Genomic DNA, 13813 nt, shown 5'->3' with positions numbered 1-13813 from the left:
TATTGCCACTAAAAAGGCAGTCTTAATGGTGACCAGCCAGAGGGGGGTGGGGGGAAATTGTGCAGCAGCTCGAATGGTGCGCATCAGAAAAGTGAGGACCAAGTTAAGGTCCCACCGAGGCATGGTGAAGGGAGGGGGGGGGGGGGGGGGGGAGAACAAATGGGTAAGCCCCTTCAAAAATCTATGTACAATAAGGGACTAATAGTGACGGTTGGTCTGGCAACCATAGAAAAGTAGAAAGGGCCAAAAGGTAACCCTTCTGAGTGCCCAGAGCAGAGCCTTGCTGGGCAACAGACAGTATGAGAAGGGGAATGTCAGATAGGGAGCAGACTATGGGCTGATAGACTATTCTGTAAAATATTTACAATGTGTTTGCCATCAGCAGGCGTATACAGACTTTGTGGAGGGACAACTGGCTGTCAAATAACTTCACACACTTCGAGAGGAAGGTCAAATGCTGTCAGCTGTTGCCGCTCAATTCCCACGCAAGGAGGCAGGGTTTACAGGTTTGGGTGAAAGACCATCCTCCGCTGCTGCAACAGAAGATCCCCCCCGACCAGATATGGAAGTAAGCGTCCTGCAAGTTCAGAGCCATGAAAGGGAGCATCTGGGAAAGAGTCAGGTGAGACTTGGGCACATTGATAGTGAACCCCAGCAAATGCAGGAGGTTTGCCAAAGCTTGGAGGTGGGAGACTACTGCCTGGGGCGAGCCCGCCTTCAACAGCCAGTCATCGAGAGGGGGTTCTGGACAACACTGGAACCCCTGATCTCTGTAGATGAGCTGCGACCATCACCTTGGAGAACACCAGAGGGGCACTGGTAAATCTGAAGGGGAGCACAGAGAACATTGCTCGTGGCCCATTGTAAACCACAGATAGCAACGATGGGCAGGCAGGACCAGATATGGAAATAAGCGTCCTGCAAGTTCAGAGCCACCATCCAGTCTCCTAGGCACAGGGCAGAAAGAACTTGGGGCCAGAGGGAGCATCTTGAACTATTCTTTTCTGAGAAGTAGTTGAGGGTTCAGAGGTTGAGGATAGGACGCAGTATTCCATCCCTTTTGGGGACCAGAAAGTAGCAGGAAAACAACCACAGCCTACTTCTGGCACCGCAACTCTATGGCTCCCTTGGCCAAGAGAGTCATAACTCGCGAAGTAAAGCTAGGTGATCCTCCATCAGCCAATCCTATGCGGGAGGCATGGAGGGGTAGCCTCGACGGGGAGAGAGTTGCCCCTTTGGACTATCTGTAGAACCCACCTGTCAGAGGTGATGCCCTGCCAGTGGTAGAGGTGATGGCTTATCCTGCCACCAACTGGGCACCCATGATCTAGGGGTATGGGACTAGGAGGGTCGGGGGGGGTAAGTCTGTGGCTTGACTTTACACCCAACCCACGGGGATCAGGGCGAGCCACGCCCATGCAGAGGCTCCGAAACTTGCGATCCTTTGGCTAGGGCTGATGCGGCTGTAAGCTCTTTCCGTAGCAGCGAAAGGGGGGGATGGAGGATGGGATGACAGAGGCCCATGGATTTGGCCGTAGCCTGCGACTCCTTGAAGCGCTTTAGCGCCCTTCCGCCCCATCTCCAAAGAGATGATAGCAATCAAAGGGCATGTCCATCAGGTTGGCTTGGACATCCCCAGAGACTAGATGTTCTCAACCAGGCATGGTGCCTAACAGCTACAGTCGAGAACAATCGCTCTGCTCAGCGAGTGTGTTGTGTCAAGGCCAGAGCGTATACTAAACTTTGATGCATCTCTCCATTCTGCAACAGCTTGGGAGGGGGCAGCCCGGGCCTCCTCCAGGATTTGTGGCAGCACGTGCGCAACCATCGCCAACAGGGAATAGGAATAATGGCCCAAGAGACATGCAGTGTTTACAGATTGTAAAGCTATGCTGGCTGAAGAAAAAAAAAAAGATTCTTTCTGAAGCTATCCAGACTTCTGGATTGAGGGGGGGGGAGGGGGGGGGAATAGAGGAGGTACAACCAGCACCAGTCCAGTTCCAGGAATGAATCCATGGGTGCCAGCGCAAAACACAATGACTCCACCTGCTGAGCCTTCAGCGTGCCAGCATGGTCAGTCCACCCAAAAATGTAACATGGAGTCATAAAAGTCTTTCAATTGGGTGGGGGTCTCTCCAGGGAAAGATGAGAAACTGCCGACCCACAGTAAACATCCTGCAGAATGAAGTCTCAAAAGTTGTGCTTCCTACTTAACCCCTTTGAGGGCTTTGAATGGGAGGATGAAGAGTTTGAGCCTTCCGGAGCAGTGTTCAGACCGTCCTCTCAAACTCTAACAAGCCCTCTGGTGAGATCTCCGAAGCACTTGTGGCCAGGCTGCAAGCAGCTTTAGGGACTTTGCCTTCAAAGCTTTAAGAGCCATGGCTTGGCAGCCGGAGCACGACTTCAGGCCACGGTTGTGCTCCAGACACCAAAGACACCCGAGGTGGGGGACCCATGACAGACATGGGGTTACAAGCGGCGCACGATTTGAATCCTGAAGCCTTTTTAGACATGATGGAACTCAACACCCAAAATGGTCGATAAAAAAAAATAATAATATAGTCTGCCAAAAAAAGGGCAGGGAGTAGAGTGCTCTTCAACGGATCTGTGCTGGCGGACGCAGAAAGAAGAGTACTGATGAAGAGCGCCGAGGTGGCACCTATATTGAGGACACAGATGTCATGCCGAATCGACCGACTCCACCTACTGACGCCGAGGGGGTACTGCTCAAGAAAAATCTTCCAGATCCAGTCCAACGCCCGGGAAGTTCACAGATAAGGAATCTGCAGCTAGATGTATCAGATACATGAAACAAGATGGAAGTGGGGCGAGCCGAGAGACATAACTGGCACAAAAACCCTTCTTCTAAACTGCAGCTGTCCTACAGACAATTTAAGAGGTGGACACATTGGGCCACAACCACACAAATTAAGCCAACTACTGTGGATACAATTATAAAAAGCATTTTCAAACAGGATACATACCACAGTTCACACCTCTTAGTTAAGCACCCTAACTAAGAGTTGGTTATATACATCTCAATTTAGATTAGTCAATTCAGTGACAGATAAATGAAAGGAGGTGTTGGCCTTTCAGGGATTAAAACCTGTGGCCTGGAAGTTCACAGGTGTTTTACTCATTAAGCCAACTTGTGAACAATTACTGAGCAACATATTTGCAAGTGCAGCTCAAGTGATGCATACGTTGAAGTCCGGGCACAGTAAAACTGCAGATGCAGACTTCAAATTGCTTTATCCATTGATACAGGCAGAAAGTAAAACAAAAAAAATGCAAGCGCAGTGTGTCACCTTCTCCCTGTCCCATTTACAAACTCTGCTAAGGTGTGTCAAAGACTGCCCGTATTTGGTACACAATTACATTAAATGTTCACTGGAAATCGTTCAACTCGGGCAGTCTTTGACACACCTTAGCAGAGTTTGTAAATAAATAAAAGGAGTATTTAAAGCAACAGGATTCCCCCATCTAAGATGGCATGTGTATGAAGGAAGCATAGCGGAATAAAATAAATGGAGATTGGAACTGGTGGATTAGGTTGAGATTCCCAACTAGACTTCTAGAAAGCTCTTGTCTAAAAAGCACACTGTTCATGCCCTTCAGAACTGAACAAATTGCTATTAATATTTGACTATATACTTTGGTCTGCTGTGCAAGAAATTCATACAGGTTATATTTTAGGTCTCGTCTACTAGACAGCACTAGGAATCAGTTAATGGTTTTAAAACATCTTAGTGGGCTTATAACCTGCCCATTGATTGGCTCTATTGTCAAATGTGCTTGCTTCATATTTGATAGCTTTTTCTTGTCCCATCTTGAATGTGTTCCTCCCCTGAAGCATAGCCTCTTTGCCATCCATTTAATTGTGTGGATTGTAATATTGAATTGCTTACTTTCAGCGAGTTGTTTCGGTTAAGGACTCCAGGAGAGTGCATTGTGTTTTGTCTCTCTCTCTCTCTCTCTCTCATCTACTTCTCCCTGCCTACCACTGTGCTGCTGTCTAACCCATGTGCTTCTCTTTCCAACTCCGTGTTGCTCTGTCACTCTTGCTCCCCTACTATGCTTGCTTTTTCCTCGCCCACCTCCTAGTCCACGGTCCTCATCCCTTACCTAAGAGGGTATTCATGCTACACTTTTACCCATTCATCCTGGATCAAGCAAAATATAAAAAAGTGTCAGCGTCCTACGAAGTGAAGCAACCGTAGTAGTGGCAACATGGAGTCTTTTTCGACTGATGCTGCACAGCTTCTGGAAAAAGTCTGTTTGAGGTTGTACAGCATTATTAAAATGCACTGGCAAAGTCAGTTGGCTCCAAAGGCAAGATCTATTGACATCACCAATGCTCGTTTGACACCGCTGCTACAAAGAAATTGTTTATTAAAGAATTCAGTATGGTTGGCTGTTGGAAAATGGCCCTCTGAAGGTCTACCCAAATTTTTTGCCTTTCATATTTTTCTGACCTAATTTTTGTTGGCTTTAGGACAGAGCACTTTACCACTGCTGACCAGTACTAAAGTGCATGAGCCCTCTCCTCTAAAACACGATATAATTGATTTACACCGGTTTGGCATATTTATTTTACTTGTAAGTTCCTTGTAAAGTGGTATCCCATATATCCAGGGCATGTACTTCAAATGCTACTAGTGGGCTGCAGCACTAATTGTGCGACCCACAGAAGTAGCCTTTCAACCCTGTCTCAGGCCTGCCACTGCAGTATCTGAGTGTGCAATTTACTACCACTTTGACTCTGCATTTAAAGCTACTTGCCAAGCCTTAAATTCCAAAAAATTACATTTAAGTCACCCCTAAGGAAGCCCGATGGGAAGGCTGTTATACAAGTAAAAAGGTAGGAAATGTACTGGCATGTTTTACATTTCCTGATAGTGACAGCCTTTGTTTGTCACTATTATGAGCACTACTCCTCTCATAGGTTAGCACTGGGAATTCCTTAATACACTTTTAAGCTGTACTTTCTGATCAGAGAGGAGAAGCATTTTCACGTTTCATATGTTTGGAATGGTAGTGATAAATACTACTTACTGGTGAGGTTGGATTTAACTTTACTATTTTAGAAAGCAGACATTTCTTAGCACTTACTACCAACAGCTTGTCTCAAATACACATCTGGGCTGGGTGATAGCTACATTTGTGCATCCTCACACAAAGGGCTGATCTCCCCACCCCCCCCCCCCCCCCCCCCCGCTATGCTGGCAGACATGGCTGGGCTGAAAGGGGGTACCTGTGAACTTCAGAGAGCTCCTTTGAAGTCATCCCCTACCCAAACTCACTTTTGGGCACAAGTGTTGGGGCTTTAACCATACAAAGTCAGACATTTCGTTGGGACCTGTAACCAGACACTGCTGGTTCTACTTCTGAACATGGTCAGACAGACTACTGTGCTGCAAGGAGGGACTGCCACTTTGCCAACTACTCTGCTGTATTGGTCTGCAGCTTGCTGACCTGCAGGAGGGACTGCCACTTTGAAACCTTCCTTGCTGTGTTGGCCTGCTACCTTTTTGCTGTACTGAACTACAAGTATTCTCCAAGGACTTGCTGGCTTGCCCCTGTTCAGGAGGTCTCAGGACCATCAGATCTCACCCCCTTCCACTGCCATGGGACTCTAGAACTGGCGAGTGGGTTTTGACACAGATCAGCTGGTGTGCCGATCACCACCTCAATCTTAACACAAAGACCAGCACTTCCCCTTTGCCAAGGATGCTGTGACCTGCTTTTCTACAACCGGTGTGGTTCTACTGCGACGCGTTGCCCGGGTGACCAGGCAAGTGTCCTCCGGTGACGTTGGTCACCTTGGAACATGGAACATGGACCCAGCTCAGCCAACAGTGCAGGACCGGCTCACAGGGTCTGTTGACAACTCAACTGAAAGGTACTGCGATTACGCAAATGATGGGCACAATTGGTCTTTGACAGGATAGATAGAGGCAATCTAGTCTATATGCGAGACAAACTGAGGGCGAGTGAAGACTTATGGCAAACGGTTTACATTTATTAACCAAGTCAGTATTGAAATTGTAACAGAAGAAGAAGTATATAAAACAGCTTTGAGATTATCTGGATAAAGTGTTTACATAACAGTGGTGATATGACCTGCCCAGATCTAGCTTGTGCTCATAGTTCTACCTTTAGTACCACTTCTACCAATTACCCATGACAGACTCTCACCTGACAATTAAGGAGGGGTTGGAAGGAAATCTAGTTCCACATCTACTGCTATTTCCTCATGAAGGAAGCAAAGGATACAAAATTCAGTAGCAGGTTTGGGATAGAACATTACAAACAAATTGAAAATACACTACTTAAATATATACATGAAAAACCTACTAGAAAAACGTTGTAATCAGTGCCACAAACATGAGGTCGGTGTTATGTAGTTAGAGAGTATACGGGCCTACTACGAATATGTTTAATCATGAGAGCAGATTCATTCTAGCAACAAAAAAAAGTATTGCTTCAGCACTATTTTATAGAATTCATAGACGTAGACAGTCGTAATAACTAACATGGTGATTGTCATTTCAAGTTTACTGTTCCTGAGCCAATGACAAAAACATGATTTAATGAAACCTCTTCTGCCGTAAGATTATCGCAGCAGCATTAATAATGTTTATGCCTTACGAGGATCGTGTAGCTATCTACAAGGCAACACAGAACACACCGACATTTCCCTACAACCTCTCAGGGAGCACTGGGGCGCCATTGCAATGCGAGCATATAAAGAAAATATAGCAGCGGCCATAAAACATCCCCGAAAGGTCTCTAAAAACACCAGTTTCAAATTCATACAATTCAGCATACGACAGACCCTACCTCACGCCACAAAAAAACTGAGCACATGTACCCAGGGGCTCAGTCTGACTGAGCTAGGTGCCATCAAAGCCCTGCAGACTTTCACCACGTCATGTGGGCTTATCCCAAACGTGGAGTTTTGGAATACAGTGCAGACCATGCTCTCAGGTCACTGGGAAGCCCAAGATTACTACTATGGAAGCCTGCCTGATCGGTATGTACCCCAGACCCTTTAAGGTGAAGTTTGCAACGGAATTCAGACGGCCTACTGTTACTAGCTAAACGAGTATAACAATGTATTGGAAATCGGAGCAATACCCAATGGGGGTGTGGCTGGAAGACAAATGCGCTTTCCTGGGTAGAGATTAGCACTCCATAAGGAGGAGAGCGGAGAACTTAGAGGCCAACTGCATTTCTTTAGGATGAATTAGTAGAGTGGATGAAGCAGGGGTGAGGATGGTCGAAAATCAGCAACTAAGCCTCTTGGATGATAGAATACCCAAAATTCTGTTAACTAACATAGGACACTCGGGTGGGGACTGGCTGACAGTTCTGTCAGTTAATGTGCTTCTAAAGCCAGGTTTGTTGCAGAAAATGGACCATTTTCTCGAAATATACTGATTCATAGTTAATATGATCGATTTCATTTACAAGCATTTAACCAGTACCACACAATGTGGAGGTCACAATTAAAATTAGGACCACGTATTTCAGACAGTTTATGTGTAATAAATAGATACGTTCTGATTAGCAAACCATCCTTATCTACAGCACTACATAGAGAACTTCCATAAACCATCAGCCTTACACTAGATGAAAGTTGCAACACATTGCGGTTATACCATTTAACTTTATTGCTTATGGATAACCATCTGGGCAACCAGTCATGCCAGCCCACCTAAAATCACACAATATTGACAGCTTATGAGGAACATCAAGGCCATCTGGTCTTCCACCATAACCACTTCAACCATTAATAACCACTCGTAGGCCTTTCAGTTATGCTACAGATTCTCAACCACTATTCCTGTCAGAAGGAGATTCCATCTACCCCTTTCTGCACAGTTGGTACTACGAAGCTTTCTCCATTACATCCATGCCTCCCACACACACACACGCAAACCACCATGGCTCATTATACTCATTTGATTTTTGCATTATACAAATTAATCAGGACCAGGGTTACTATGGTCTAAAATGCATACCTATACCTAATGCATACCTAAAGGCCAGGGAGAAGCCCATGTGCAAAATCCCAGCCTCAACAAGAGCCACAAATTCTCCGTTCCACAAATCTCACCAAAGATGTAGCTTTTTCGGGGTTCAAACGGCAGAATTGAGTTTTGCAAAAGACATTAAGTTATGGGACAGCTTAACCTTGCAGAGCACCGTAAAAACCTGGCTTCGCACTGCCACCACTTCATAAATTAACCAGTGCTGCACTGACCACCTCAGGATTTCCATGTGATATCTTGCACGCTTCTACCATCCTCCGATTTAACAACGCAGCAACACAAAGGACTGATTTTCCAGAAAACAGTCATGCAAGATCCTCACAGCGTGCCTGTTCATGTTTGTTGCACTAGAATGATGGTCATAACAGCGCAAGTACACAATCTTTTGGCACAAAATATGCCATGCCGCACACAAGCCTACCAACTACTCATAGGCTGTGGCCAGATAACGTAATAGAGACATTGACAGCTGCCCACTATATAAATACTAGATAACAGAGGTTTCATTTCTTCCCTATTTTTAGAGTGTTCCCCCATCCCCTCCCCCAATTCGGCTAAAAATCCAGATCACATAACTAGGCAACATTAAGTGATGCCCCAATAATGAGTTGGATATTAAAAGGCAATTATTTTTAAACCGCAGCCCAATCTTGTCACAGTTCGTACCTTTCCGATACTAGAAAGGCAGGCTTGGGTCTACACAACAGCCTTGCGTAACCCATACCAAACCCTAACCCCAAATCCCGCAGTGCCCCATAGAGTTTCTGGCCGCCATTTGACAGTTCGTTTCAGAATATCAACTTTTTTTCACCTCTCCAAGTATCACCTGCAAAGATGATCAACCGTTCCAAGCAACACAATGATGCTAACATCAGGAGTGCCACCACGTTTGTCCCATGTGGCTACTTCGTGCTAGTGGGTCCAGGTGGTGCGTTCCTGCACTCACTTTTGGGAACAGACATTTTCATCGCAAGGCTGTGACCCAGGGTACAAGACAAATTATGCAGGTGAAAGAGATAAGAAAAAACAGCGACATGGAGGAAGCAAATAGTCCAGCAAGTAATAGACATGACGTGTAAAGGTAATCAGCGTCTTTGTCATTCAGGAGCAATTTAGGACACACTTAGTGCCGAATATGAATTTACGAGTTTCGCGTGTAGCTCGTAGGCTATGAAGAGTCTTAGGGACATGTGTGGCACAATGTCAGGCAAACATTACCTCTCAGGTCCCACATAAATTCGCATTGGATCGTTGGCATTTACTGAACAGGTCAACGTACTGGAGCGGCATTGTTTTTAATCCAAGCTAGACTCGATACATGTTGCCTTAAATATATTTGTTGTAACCAGATCTGTAATTGCAGTTAAAACATCTAAACAGCGGGAAACACAATGCACACCTCAGTCGCTTCCTCCCAACACTCCACTTCTACTCAATTATGTGCCTCAGCAGCGACTCTAGGAACAAGCACCACGCCGGGGGGTAAACAGGTGTCGTTTTGCTATTCTATTGCAACCACGTGGATTAAGTTATCCTCCGTACCTTTTAACACTTGCTCGAAAAACTGACAGTATCTATATTCCGAGAGGCTTAATAGAAAACCAACACTTAAACGCCGCGGACTTGTGTTAGTTCGCTGCGTGTGAAAACACGACGAAAATCGGCGATTAACTGTACAGCTCAACATGTAAATCCGTATAATTGTGTAGCCAATAAACAGTACTCCAGGATGGTTACAACACGGCGAAGAGGGTAATCCAGCTGCAGATCGTGGTGCAAACATACTTCACGAGCTTACGACCCAACTACTTTCCATATAGGGCGAGGCGATATTGGGCGGCGGCACACTAGCCCCTGCAGGCAGACCCCTTTGGTCTCGTTTCCATAAAAAGAAGGCATGTCACTTCACGCCGCACGGTTTCCCCGACTCCTTAATTATGCTAGCATCTTTCCTGCTTTGGGGCTAGGAAGACGAGACAGTAAGAACACTAACAACCACCATCGGCTGTTGCAAAAATAAGAATATAAGGCCAAGCGTTGCATATCCGCAGCACGGAAATTCCGAGGGGGCATCCGAGGTCACAGTACATCAAGGCATCAGCCGCATGTTAGCCCATCACCAAGTGCAGAAGCTGCAAAACATCCACTGTCGCTAGAGGGCGAGCCAGACCCCACACAATTATCATGGGAATCGGGTCCAGTGATTTGAATGCCGTTCTCTCATTACAAAACTGGGTGACTCGCCCAAGATCACACGCCCTGCGCCACTGTTTCCTTGGGAACGCTTATAAATAGACTAGGCCATACATCAAACACTACTGGTTAACGGGTCGCACCACGGTTGCGTCTGAATGCACGTCTCCAACTTAATGCAGGAAGCTTTAAATTATATGTTTCGTTGTACAGAGCATAGGAAAATGGACGGGAGACTGGGTGGTGCTTTCATGAAAAGATGGGCTCGGGTCTATCCTGAAATCGCCGAGAAAACACGCAGTTTTCAAGCAGAAAGACGATGTACTGATGCGAAAAAGTAACGTGCCACCATATTACATCACGATTGAGACCTCTAGCATATGTCATGTCTCTTCTACACCAAACAATGCTTTTAATTAGGAAACATATTTAGAAAACGACCACAAAATAACCTACGGCCACTCAAAATAAGCGATTCGAAGGAAGAGTATGTACAAAACCAACCGGTTGGGATCGGGTCGCCTGATGCAACGAACCAGTGATTTATACGAGCCCACTCTTTTCAACCGGAACACATGCGAATTATCTATGCCCCGTTACTTCAAAAGACGCCTAAATTACTACATTAAAAAACAACAACACAAGAAAGAAAGTAAACAGGTGGTCTACAATTTTATCAAACCGAGGTGTACATTATGAAGGAAGCAGATGGGCAACATCACCATTTGAGGCGAACACGAAAAAGCCCATTTCGAAATATGTAATTGAACACACTTTTAGTCCAGTCGCCCCCCCAAAAATAATATATAAATAAATATAATGCAAGACCACTACAAAATACGCTATTTCCAGGACAGACATCCGCAGGCCATCAATTCAAATGGAATGTTGACAAATACAACAATTTTCGACACTCAGCAGCAAATGCAGTGGTTTCTTCGTCACCTAAGAACACACATCCAGGGCTGTTTATTCATAAACGTTACATTCGTATGTCATACGCAGACTAAAACCTGAAGGATCGTAGAAGCAAACAAACTATTCGATTCGTCGGGGATGGTCGGAGTTTTCTCAATTTGCAAGATACTTGTGCTCTGATCATTCGAAAGGGAATCCATCCTCACCACAGACACACGAAGTTAGCCCTCAAACAACTTGAGACGGGTTTGTACAAGCACTGCTCCACAGGTTAAATAAAAGTAACTGGGTCACACACGCGAAGGCACCCTGCGCATCAGAGGATCAATGCACATGGTTTACCTACCATTTTGGTTGAGAAACGGTTGTGTAAGTTTTCGGTGAAAAGATGTAAACTGGCCCTTAGATAAAGGGTTTTGAGAGGAGGGCGGCCGGCTCTGCTATCCGCACGAAGCAACGACCTTCCCTGCTGAAGCGGCTCCACTGAGTGCTCGGAAGAGTCAGGCTCTGCGGAGACCCTATTATACTATGGTATCCCTCCGCCAATAGCTTTTCAACCCAACCTGGACCTTCTTTCGGTGTCGCATATCCCACCCACCTCTCACTCTAATAATGACGTAACGAAAGGCTTCCCGCCCCTCCCTCGTGCCGTATCTGTTGGCGAAGCCACGCACTACCCTCCTCCTCGCTACTGCGGCGCGCGGCCCCGCCCCCTATCTAGCCGCACGCCCGACTGCGGCGCGTGGCCACTCCTCAGACCCAAGGCAATTTGAGGAGGGAGAAGGTGGGGTTTGGACGGCAGCGAGGGATGCCGTGCTCTGAGGGGAGTGGACGGGGTTCGTCAGCTGCTGCAGAAGAACGGACGCAGCGCGGCAGTTAATGCGGGAGTTCTGCGGAGAGTGGTGAAACTTTCTTTGTACGCTTTTGTTCGCCAATGCGCAATCGCCGTCATTCTTCTCGAACAGGGAGGAATAGTGGAAGACAGAGTGAAAGCAGTCTGCGATATGTATTCCTCCCCCGAAACGCGTGTATAGCTTAAACAATATACTTTTATTTAAAAAAAATAATAATCCGCGTTTTAATGGTTTTTTGCTTGGCAAAAGAAAGGTGTTCTTTTTGTGTTATGCTTATTCTTCACATTAAACCGAACTTCCTTTTAAGGAAGACCTCCCCTTTTGCTCGCCAAACGAATAATCAGTGTCGAGGAAATGTTACTGTCCTGCATAACATGTAGTGTTCAAAGTACGCTAGCAAGCATGAATATTCCATTGATGCTTCATTTACATTTTTGATCATCGCAGCGCGCTTATAGTGCAGTTTCTAGTGCAACACATGCAGACATTGCAATAAACTTCATACAGGGAAATTGTTGTGCTGATAGGCTGGTCATTAAACAAATCTTCTCTAGAGCAGGTACAACAATTGTTGCAGAACGAATAGACCTGACATTTTGCATAGCGAATCGTCTGGTACAGGTTTTGCTGCCCCCAGCTGCCTTTCAAAGAAAGTCCCAAAATGAATATTTAGCTACAAGAAGCTAGATGAAGAGCCCCTTTATGAATATATTGCATTAAAAGAATTAAGCTGTCACATCAAAGAAGAGTGCTATGAAAGGAAGATAGACGATGACGTTTGTATTGTAAGATGATAACTTAAATGGGATACCCAGCAATGTACTGCAGAGATGTTTGACAAAGAGCGAGTATTTTTGTTGCATCTATTAAAAAATACTATGTACACAGTTGTCTTTACTCTGAAGTAAAACGTTGTAAGTGCAACAATATGTTGTGAAGACAGCAAAGTAAAAAAATAAATGCACTGAGGCAACTAATAATCAGTAGTGTTTTCATTGCAGGTAAAGTTACGTGAACAGCATGCACACCCAAAGTAAATAAAGCTATATACCAGTAATTAAAACGTTGTGCTGTCAGCAATGTACATGCATCAACTAACTCATACTGTCTGTCAATTAGAAGTTGCGCATCATGCAATATTTTGTCTTGCAAAAGATCTGTTTGATGTCCCATCACCAAAACCTAGTAGGAACACATGTTGAATGTTACCATCCTCAAAATGGCATGGCATTTAATGGAAAGCCAAACAAGCAATGACAAACCATGAAAAAACATTAAAGCCTGTGGTTGAAAGATTATACCAAAAGCCCACTCTCTCTTTTTCTTACTGCACTTAAAAAAAAAAAAAAGAACTGACAACATGAGCTCTTTCAGACAGCAAAATTTAATCATGTTGTAATAAATATAATACTGTGGATATGGACTCGTATCAGGGGGACCTTGGCTAAAATGGACACTTAACCTCACCCTATGTACATGAACTGATGCTATTAAGTGCGTTTGTTTGTAACATAATGCTATCATTTACATTATATCTTGACACCCGGAAATATTATTCCAATATACTGGAGGGATAGTTGTGCGTCTACATTTTTTGATTGTGATAATTGCATCCGTCACCATACACTTTATGTTGTGTTGCAAAATGAAAAGTGTAAAAATAAATGTTTACATTTTTTTTAATCATGTTGGTTCCCCTCAATGTTTGAAGTACATTTTTGATTTTGCTAACCAACAAAAGATTCAAAAACAACGGCAAGGGATCTGAGACAGTCATTTTCCAATGCAAAC

General features: G+C 45.0%; 1 protein-coding gene across 1 annotated transcript in view; it reads right to left on the bottom strand.

The window, feature by feature from the left end:
- The window catches only part of CALM1 (calmodulin 1), a 57968-nt gene extending 46306 nt beyond the window's left edge, over positions 1-11662 (bottom strand). Inside the window, exon 1 of the mRNA XM_085626526.1 lies at positions 11515-11662. Within this exon, the coding sequence (XP_085482652.1) occupies positions 11515-11517 (3 nt within the window). The 5' untranslated portion in view covers positions 11518-11662. The remainder of the gene's footprint in view (positions 1-11514) is intronic.
- Between the last annotated feature and the right edge of the window lie 2151 nt (positions 11663-13813).

This window comes from Triturus cristatus, chromosome 9 (assembly GCF_964204655.1).
Source record: "Triturus cristatus chromosome 9, aTriCri1.1, whole genome shotgun sequence".
NCBI lineage: Eukaryota > Metazoa > Chordata > Amphibia > Caudata > Salamandridae > Triturus > Triturus cristatus.
This window is presented reverse-complemented; position numbering and strand designations above follow the sequence as displayed.